The sequence below is a fragment of the Curcuma longa genome, chromosome 21 (genome assembly GCF_044706935.1).
Source record: "Curcuma longa cultivar G26 ecotype Majalengka, Jawa Barat chromosome 21, ITB_CL_G26_1.1, whole genome shotgun sequence".
Taxonomy (NCBI): domain Eukaryota; kingdom Viridiplantae; phylum Streptophyta; class Magnoliopsida; order Zingiberales; family Zingiberaceae; genus Curcuma; species Curcuma longa.
Window position 1 is genome coordinate 5,580,961 of NC_133881.1, and position 11,057 is coordinate 5,592,017.

The window sequence follows — 11,057 nt, forward strand, 5'->3', positions numbered from 1 at the left end:
GGTTGAAATAGGAATATTAGTCAATTGATAGAGTGCATTGATCGACTAATAGTCGTAAAATCTCAAAAATAGAGTTACTACAATATTGCTACAATGTTGTATCAGTCAATTGGTGGGTTGTATCCGTCGATTGATGATACTTTACCAGTGTACAGAAGCTTCAAAAATCAGTTGAAAAACTTGATTGATGACATCAGTCGACTGATGACACTTTAACAACGACAAAAGCTTTAGAAATCGATTGAAAATTTGACTGATGACATCAATTGATTGATAATATATATCAGTCGACTGATGTCGAGCAGGAACCAAATAAAAGTAAATTGATTTGACTGAATTCGACTGATTAGGCAATAGTCGACTGATGCTAAGATGGATGTAGCCATTAAGTTAACAGGTTAGAGTAACATTCAAATTTATAGTGGATCAATCAATTGATGGGTAAGATTAGTTGACTGATTGACGAAAATCAACCCCGACTTAAAGGCTATAAAAGAAATCTTTCGAGGATATTTTCGATGTTGGTTCTTGGGGGTTTTAGAACGAAGTACTCCTGCATTTCTAGATCAACAAGAGGTATTCCAAAGCTACCAATAATAATCAAAGTGAAACTCTCATCTTGTAAAGTTGTTTTGCTTTCATTTGTAATTATCTTTTTATTTGTTGTTGTATTGATGTGAAAAGGTTGTAAGAGATTTCTCTGCCTATGGAAGATATCTAAGAAGGAGAAGGATTAGTGGTGGTAGTCGTTAAGACTAGGTCTTAGATGTAGTCACCTCGGGAGGCGGTAAACCAAGTAAAATCAACCATTTAGCTTGTGGCCTTGTTTTGTTGGCATCAAGTTTGTTTCAAGTTTCTGTTGCACATTCAAATGATGAGCATGAAATCTAGATGAAGTAATCAAAGTTATTCATCCCCCTTTCTAGCTCACACGGGTCCTAATAAGTGTTATTAGAGTAAGACCACTCTTCATTGGATTAATCTCTATCGAAGCACAAAGCTAGAGGAAGAAGAAGAAGCTAAAATTGTAAGCCCTCTAATATCAACAAGTCAAAGAACTGATCATTGAAGGAACATACTCAACTTCACAATGGAACCCCAGGATGGATTTAGATACGACATTTGGGCACCTCCGCCCTTCGGATTGGGAGGATTGGATTAATAGAAGGCAAGGATGGAAAATTTCTTGATGATGATGTGGACATCGAGAATTGGTTTATCCTAATGGAAGGATTTGAAGCCCCGAAGGATAACAAAGGGAGACTCCTCAAGAAGAAGAAATGGATCAATAAGCAGATTTGAAAAATCGAGATAAATGACAAGGTAACCAAAATTTTGGTAAATTTAATCCCTAACAATATTTTCTGAAGGATAGGTGAAAATAAAGATGCTAAGGGATTGTGGACGAAGCTAATAAAGCTTTATGAAAATCCAATCATAATGCAAAGTGAAAGACGAGTCCAAGGAGAGAGACGCATCGGCTCAAGAATCGAAAAACTTGAAAATTGAAAGGCACTCAATTTTTGAGATGGAGGATGAACTTAAAGAAGTATCCACCTCAAGAGTTGAGGGGGAGGATAAATCAACATCGGAACAAGATGAACCCTCAACATCCGAAGTCAATGAAGATGAAGCACATGCAACTCCTACAATTGAAGAAGGTATAACAATTTCAACTATAAAAAATAAGATCATATAATATATTTTAAGTGTAGAAAAAAGGGGCATTATAAGAGAAAGTATCCTAAATTAATGAGAAGAAGGTTCAAGTGACACTAAGAGCAAAGGAGAAGCCAAAGGAGGTTGGGACCTTGATATACAAATGATAAAAGAGCACATTGTATGCTTTACATGCAACCAACGTGGACATTACTGGAACTAATGTCCAAGAGAGAGAAAATTGATTAAGGACAAAGGAGGAAGCTCAAGTTTAGGGGAAGCTCCTAAAGTAAATTCCAAGGTATCATTTTGCAATGAAATTCCTTCATATCCTGATAAAAGGTATACTAGACTTAAATCTTTTGAATTCAATGCTTATTATCATGAAAATAGAAGGCATGAGAAATCTAATGATAATTTTAGGTTATGTCATGCTAGAACAACCTTACGTAAGGATAGAAAGGTAGAAAATAATATTGGCAAGAACTCTAAACAATTTAGGCATATGCCTAGAAAGAGACATGATCAAGTCAATCTTGAAAAATCAAAATTTGAGGATTGAAAATCAAGTCTTGAGGTCAAGACTTAATAAACTAGAGAAGACCCTTAGCAAGATGGAAAATATGTTTAAAGAGTCAAAGAACCAAGATCTAGACTTAGATAAACAAAAACCATTCAAGGGCAAGAAAGGTTTAGGATACAAACCTATGTCCAAGGACAATATGCCCTCATACCATAAAGTTCCATATAATTATGGAACTAACTTAGATCTAGGAGTCAAGTCAATGTTGCAAGGAAAGTCATATCCCTAGAGTTGACTTTGATGAGACAATAATGACTAAGGCTTCTAAGAAACCTAAGAGAGTCATTAAGAAGGTATCTAAGGAGGTTATCCTTGGTGAGCACCTAGTACACTAAAGGAGCTCCAATAGGTATTGAATTTCTAAGAATATGATCTCTTCGCAAAATGGGTATAGGATGTGTCAACCTTAATTGAAAGGGTAATTAACTCAACCATGATAAAGTTGGAATCTTACTATATTTTCAATGTATTATGATACCTTGAGAATGAAGATTTAAATTATATTATTGAGGATTTTGTAGAGTGTCAATAAGAATTGAAGTCTCAAAATTGATCAAAATTCGCACAAATAGGATGAAATCATAAATTGTGTCGAGTGTGAGATTTTGGTACATTCGAGGGAGATAGGCCGCTTATGTCAAATTTTGTATTTGATATAATGATTAGATGATGACACTTAAATGAAAAATCTAGGTATTTCCTTTGTACTATAATTATCATGTTTGTGTGCCCTATTGTATGCCATGACATCATATCACACATTTATCTTGACATGATAGTATATTATTAATTTTGATATGTGTTGTTTGAAATTGACATATACCATGTCATACATTCATCATTGAGTATGATAGATTTCCTTTTTGAAGAAATATGTATTTGATGTATACCATACTCATTATCATGTATAATTTTTAATTCCTTGTAATTAAGGACAACATTAGTTGACATCCATCCTAGGTAGGATGATCAAATCTAGAATGTTAAGATATAAATGCATGATCACTATTAAGATACATTAGATACAAGTGCAATGTTAAGATGATAAGCAAAGCTCAACATGCTGATTTAGTGCATCTATTTGCGCTAAATGTCATCAAAACACATAAAATTTATATGATTAATCATGTAGAAAACTAATGTAAGTCATGCACATTTAGCCCATAGATTATGATTAGAAATTAACTTTAAAAAATATTTTAAAATAATTTTAGAAAACTTTAATGAAATCTATTTATTGATAGGAATCACCATTGATTACGTTGATACAAAGTTAGAGTGAAATATTAAGGTTTTTAATGGTTTTCAACTTTATACCATGATTTGAAAATAAGATATATTTTCTTATAAAACTATTTCCTCCTAATAGTATTTGACATAAGTAATGTCTGTATAACTTTTATGATTTTTTGAGTACTTTTTCAAACGATTAGTCAACTAATGTAGAGTAGCAGTTGATTAATGTCTGTATTTTTTTTATTAAAATAGGTTTGTTTTGTTGGGTTGCAAGGGTGCAAACATAGTCCCACATCTAAAACACATGGGAAAGATCATGGGTTTAAAAGGATGGAAAGTATCTCCATTGGCATGAGACCTTTTGGGGAGAGCCCAAGAGCAAAGCCATGAGGGCTTATGCCCAAAGTGAAAAATATCATGTCATTGTGGAGATACGAACATCCTTTTGGACCCTTCAATTGGTATCAGAGCGAGGTCGCTCTTCACCGGACTAACCGTCGGATGAGCCATGATCCAGATCTAACCATGTGGGGACCCTCGGGAAAAATAAAGGAAGTAGGGGAGGCTCGGACCATGAGGGACATGGCAACCGGATCATGAGGACATGACAGCCGGACCATGAGAAATGGTAGGGGAGCTTCCAGTGGTCCTTTGTTTGAGGGGGGGATTGTTGGGTTGCAAGGGTGAAAATATAGTCCCACATCTAAAACACATGGGAAAGATCATGGATTTAAAAGGATGGAAAGTATCTCCATTGGCATGAGACCTTTTGGGGAGAGCCCAAGAGCAAAGCCATGAGGACTTAGGCCCAAAGTGGACAATATCATACCATTGTGGAGATACAGACATCCTTTAGACCCTACATGTTTGAGCTCATTCCTATGTATCTTAACTATTTATAATCTTCTGATATGTTTGAATAAACATTCAAAGGTGATTTTCTCGATGAAAATGAAAAGTGATGTTAAAAAGAGAAAAAAGAGAATTGAAAGGGAGGTTTAGATTCAAAATTGAATCTTTAACCTCATAACTTGGATTTTGAATTTTCCTAAAGGTTTAGGAACTCCAAATCATTATTGGTGCAATGATTAATGTTGGAGCATGCTTTGAGGGGGAGGTCCTTCTTAAAGACATGATTTCGATATGAAAGGAGGAGAATGAAAGAATTTGAGGATGAGTAAACGAATGAAGAATTGTATGCTTGCAGTTTGTTTGGGAGGAGGTGAGGGAAGGGGAGAGAAAGGTAAATAAAATTTTTACCCTTGTTTGGGATGGAGTGAGTTAAGGAGAGGAAGGGTAAGTTTTCCCCTTGCATGGCCATGAATCTGCATAATTCCTTACACCCCAAATCGGGGTGTAAGGAAGGGGAAGGAAAACTTATAAAACATTTATTCCAATTATATCCCTATGTTAAAATATTAATTATTACAATAACTCATCTATTAGATTTTTGTACCGTCACTCCTCATCACATAACGCAACCGTCATAGGATCTCATTGCACGCACTCTTCGACATCGACCTTCATCATAAATTTCTTCGAAGATAAAATTCAAGAGAATATATTTTTATAAAAATATATGTAAAAATATTGATTTATTCTTTGTCATATCAAAATGTACAGATTCTATATTTTGCATATTTATTATATATATATTTTAAATTTTTTTTATTTATTTAAGATTAATTTTTGTTGGTCTCATATGTTATATATATTTTTCACATATAGATTTATTTTAAAAATAAGGGTATTTTTGTAATTTTATATATTTAACCTTCATTCTCTTTCCTTTCTTCTCAAACAAGGTAACACATGTTACATTAATGAACCTTCCCTTCCTCCCAAACAAGGTGAACATAAATACTTCCCTTTCCCCTCCCTTCCCCTTCCCTTCCCCTTCCGTTAATGAATCTTCTCTCACCCCATCCAAACAGACCATTAAGGTTGAGCAATGAAGACAATTGAAGGTAGAGAATCTCCATTGTGATGTTGGAAGTTAGGAATGGAAGAAGAGAATGAATTTTTGAAATAAGTTTTTTAATGTGTGCCAAAGGGGGAGAATAAAGGGTTCAAGTTAGGAAACTTTCATTCATGCCTTGACATGAGAAGTAGGATGTTGGATTGATGAGTTAGCTTAACTTAAAAATATTGTCAAACATTAAACGGGGAGAAATTATTGGTGCAATCAACCTCTAGTCAAGGTTGACCAAGCTAGAGTTGACTTGAGTTGAGTATCGATGTTTGATTAATATGTTAGTTTATTGAGTAAGAGTCAAGTAGGTCAAGGTTAACTAGATACTTAACAAAGAAGTGGAAAATCAAAGTACATCATGGTTGATTGAACACTTGATGATCGAAAGTCGAACATGGAGTTGGCACGAGACTAAAAGTCTAAGTGGATCATGGTTGATCAGACACTTGGTGATCGAAAGTCCAACAGGGAGTTGACAAGTGGGAACTTCAAGTAGGTCAGGGTGGACACTTGATGATCAGAAGGCTAATATGGAGTTGACACAAAAAGAAAGTCTAAGTGAGTTATGATTGACCAGACACTTGGAAGTCAGAAATCCAACAAAGAGTTGACATAAGACGTAAAGTCCCAACATGCTAAGGTTGATTGGATGCTAAGTAATGATGAAGTCTCAGCAAATTAAGGTTGACCAAATGCTAGGCGACGGAAAGTCTCGACGGGTCAATGTTGATCGGATGTTGGACAAAGAAAGTTCTAGTAGGTTGAGGTCAATTGGATATCAGACAAGATGAGAATTCGACTTTGGTAAGACTGAAACAGGAGTATTAGTCGATTGATAGAGTATATTAATCGACTAATGGTAGTAAAATTTCAAAAATAAGGTTACTATAATATTGCTATAGTAACGATAAATAGTAATCATGAACAATAATTTGCAACACTAAGTTGTTATAGTATTAGTCAACTGATAGTACTTTCGCAGCGTATAGATGCTTCAAAATGCAACTGAAAAACTAGACTGATAACATCAATCGATTGATGGGTTTGATCAGTCGATTGATGACAATTTAATAGCGAATAAAAGCTTTAGAAATCAATTGGAAAACTTGACTAATGATATCAGTTGGTTGATGATGGGTATCAGTCGATTGCTGTTAATCAGGAATCGAACAAAAGTAAATTGATTCGATTGATTAGACAACAATCGACTGATGATAATGAACAGTCGATTGGATGGAGCCGTTAAGCTGATAGGTCAGAGTAACGTTTGAATCTACGGTAGATTGATCTACTGATGGGTAAGATAGTTGATTAATTGGCAGAAATCAATCTCGATCTAAAGGCTATAAAAGGAGATTTTCGATGGAGATTTTTGGGAGTTTGAGAACGAAGTATTGCTACATTTTCAGACCAACAGTAGGCATTCCAAAGCTACTAATAACTATCAAAGCGAAGCTCTTATCTTGTAAGTTATTTTATCTTTTTTGTTGTTGTTATATTACCATGAAAAAGTTGTAAGAGACTTCTTTGTCTCTGGAAGGTGTTTGAGAAGGAAAAGGATTAGTAGTAATAGTCATTAGGACTAGACCTTAGACTTAATCGCCTTGGGAGACAATGAACCAAGTAAAATCAATGGTGTTAGCATGTGGTCTTGTTTTATTGGTGTCGAGTTTGTTGTAAGTTTTCGCTACACATTCAAATGACGAACACAAAATCAAGACGAAGTAATCGAAGTTATTCATCCCCTCTAGCTCACATGAGTCTTAACACCATTAGCAATCTCACACGAACACAGATAGATCCCACCATATAGACCCTCCTTATCGGTCGCTCATTTGTGAATGATAACATGGGCATGACGGTAGCAAGAGAGAATGGCAGAGCAACTTTTCAATTACCAAAAAGACCATGAGGTTGGTTATTGCATCACTGAGAACATACAACTTGGTGAGTTTATCATATGTCATTACCAACTTGTTAAAGTAATGAAGGTTGAGTCTCATGAGAAATATAAACTGTGATATTGATAATGTTTCTACCAATACACCATGGATGGTACAAATGCTGGTTTAAGATTCGACCGACGTGCACACTCCTCGAAGAGAGTCATCTGGAGAGAAGAGAGGTCTTGAAAAGCACTCAAAAAGAGGGTTAGAATGGCGCCGGGGATTGGATCCCGGCAAGTCACTCTGACGTTCAAGTTAGGGTTGGACACAAGGAAGGAGTTTAAGGCTTGAGGAAATTAAGGTTTATGTGTGTGTGTACTTGTGCCCATGGGCATGAGCTACCTTTTTATAACAGTTGCTTTTCGTTTCGAAGTCTCAACAACCGTTTGAGAAATATTATAATGTACTTGTTATGCTTTGGAAGATTCTATCCGTTGGTAAATATTTGAGAGTGCGCTCCTGTTTTCATGGAAGGATTGGTTCTATGCTCTCCGATCTAAGGGGAACGACCATATCTTCTAATAAATATCATGTGCAGGAAGTTGATCTTGAATGCAAGAATCGTGCCAAGATTGAGTCATGAGGTCGGCGTGTGATTCTAGGATCAAATCATGAGGTCGGCATGCGATGCTGAGACCAAGTCATGAGGTCGACGTGTGATGTCAGGACCAAGTCATGAGGTCGGTACATGACGTCAGGACCAAGTCATGAGGTTGGCGTGCGATGCTGAGACCAAGTCATGAGGTCGACGCGTGATGCCGAGACCAAGTCATGAGGTCGGCATGCGATGCTAAGACCAAGTCATGAGGTCGGTGCGTGATACCAGGACCAAGTCATGAGGTCGATACGTGACGCCAAGACCAAGTCATGAGGTCGACACGTAATGCCAGGACCAAGTCATGAGGTCGGCTTGCGATGCTGAGACAAAGTCTTGAGGTCGGTACATGCGGCACGTGAAGCAAGAGGTGTATCGAGACCGATTTATGAGGTCGGCCTACAAGCCAGGGAGTGCATCGAGGTCGAGGTAGGCGATCGACACGTACTTTAGGAAGCAAACCAAGTTATGAATTAGAGGTCGGGGTTTAACGAATGCTTATTTTTACTCTTTTTCCCTTTCATCCCATTGTACCCGATGCCCACATCATCACCAATCGTTACTACCAGATAAGGTAACATACCAAATAGATTCTCACAAGTGAATTATGTAGAGTGAATTGCTCTTTAACTTGTGTGAACATCACTATCTTCAAGGATAGATCCAGAAATTATAAGTGGGCTAGGCTTTGGGTGTATAAAGGTGAGATTTAGTGGGCTAAATAAAAAATTTACATAAGTGATTATATTTCTTTATTGTACTATTAAAAAAAATACAATTGAGGATCTTAAGCAACTCTAAGCTAGAGCTCAAGAGAACCCTTTAGCCTTCACGACGTAATGCAGACGGTGGACGTATGACATTTCTAATGTAACAACTAGGGGTCAAATATAGTGAGAACTCATGACTTGCCATTCACCCTACCTGCGGGGGCCTTCTACCTATATACCTGAATTTACTTCTTAACATATATGTGGGGCTGGCTCTAAGGGGGAATCTCGCGGAGATTCATGATGTGCCATTCACAGGAATCTTGCGAGAACTCATGATCTCCCATTTATCCTATCATGCACCTCCAACTTATTTGAATTTACCTTCCTCCATATTCATGAGACTGATTCTAAAAGATTGTTGAGGTGGCAGATCCACTCAAGAGAACACTACTAAAGATCCATCCCTAATGTTTAATTTGTGAAATCACTTTACCATCAATATATAACAGAAACATAACAAATAAATAATAATCATATTGTGAACTCCATGTCTTATCTCAAAATCATAAATTATTTGGTTGTAAATCATAATTGTTAGGCTTCCCATTACTTATAATTTTCTTTCTCTGGGGCTAGGGATCTCCAACACTTTTCTAAGTGTTATTGAGTCATTCATCTTTTATGCTCCATGTACTCTATCATAAAAATAATCAACAAATGAATGCTAAATCCGCTTGGGGATCACTTTTGGGATAATTTTTTTGTTCATCTAAAAATAGGAGGAATGAAGTTTCCATCTCTCGCAAAATTTTTGGTTGAACAAATGTGAACATTGATTGCAAATTGTGAATTTTAGAACAATTAACAATTGCGAACTCCAGAACAATCACAACCTAGTTGAAAGGGCTTATGGCCGGACTACGAATCATGGTAGTCATGAGCTTGTGGTTTGCGAATTATGACCACGCATGGCTGCGAGCTTTGCCCGACCAAGTGGTTGTAGACATATAACAAACTGCTCATGGCAACCGCGAGCAAGTGTCTTGGCTGTGACCTTACGATTTAGTTGACAATCTGTCTTTCCTCCTTCCCTAAATCCTGAAGCTCACGGTCTTTCTCGTTGATTCCTTCCCTTTGGAAGTAAACTGAGCTTTACGAAAATGAAGTGAATGGACCATACTTATAACATCTTTAAAGTTTTAAAAGAAAGTGATTGGCGCGTAATGGAAGTACTTTCAAACTATTATGGGCATTTTAACGATCTCAAAAAACTATAGGTAGTTTTGAAAATATATGTAAACTTTGAGAGGTGAAATGTAATTTTCATTGACTTTCTTTTTCCGGCGAATTCAATTAGTGGGTAAAATATAAATTGTCAAATTCTGAGGATACATGACAAAACCAGAAAATTTTTCCCCAAACCAGTAAATACGTGATCTCCAACCGCTAGGGTTTCGGAAGAAGATCAAATCTAATCTCCAAAAGAGAGGAGAGATCGATGAAGAGGCTACTTTACTTCTCCCTCTTCCGCAAAACCGTGCCTTCCAGTCGTTCTCCTCGCCCCCACGATGCTGCCCTCCTCTTTGCCGTCTTGCCTTACTCAGCCTCGGCCACCGCCGCTGGCGCCGCTTCCACCACTGGGAAGCACATGTTCATGGCTCAATACCTCGTCGACTCATGTGGCCTCGACCAGGAGAAGGCCACCAACGCCTCGAAGGTTCTCAAGGGCATCCAATCCCGGCAGCAGCCCGACTCCGTCCTTGCTTTCCTCAAAAGTTACGGCTTCGATGACGCATCAGTAAAAAGGCTCGTACATTACTTCCCCAAATGTCTTCTTTTGGACGTAGAGAAGACACTTGCCCCAAAGTTTCGAGCTTTCGAAGATTTCGGTTTCTCCCCGTCCGACATCGTCCACCTCGTCCGATCGAATCCCAAAGCCACCAAATACAAACACGAATACACTGTGTCTAAGATAGAATTTTGGCTAGACCTTCTCGGGTCCAAGGATGCGCTGGTGAAGTTGTTCAAGTATAACTGTTGGTTTCTTGGGTACAGCATCAAGAAGAAGATCCAGCCCAACCTTGAGTTGCTTCGGGAATGTGGCGTGGACGGCCAAAAGCTCGCCTTTTTGTTGCGCTTTCACACAATGTTCATAACGCGGAAAGTTGATACCTTGAAGTCGTTGATCAGTCGCGTGGAGGACTTGGGAGTGCCACGGACATCGGGGATGTTTCATTGCGCTCTGTTTGCACTCTGCATGGTCAGTCCAGAGAAGTTCAAGATGCAAATGAAATTGTTCCAGAGCTTTGGGTGGTCAGAGGACGATTTTGTTGTGGCATTCCAGAAATGTCCT

At 37.6% G+C, this 11,057-nt stretch overlaps 1 protein-coding gene across 1 annotated transcript; it reads left to right on the forward strand.

The window, feature by feature from the left end:
- Nucleotides 1–10,202: 10,202 nt before the first annotated feature.
- On the forward strand, nucleotides 10,203–11,048 carry LOC141815087 (uncharacterized; the record flags this gene model as incomplete). The annotated part of the gene is made up of 1 exon (XM_074703047.1): nucleotides 10,203–11,048. A coding segment is annotated over exon 1 (846 nt), but the record flags the coding sequence as incomplete, so codon positions are not given.
- Between the last annotated feature and the right edge of the window lie 9 nt (nucleotides 11,049–11,057).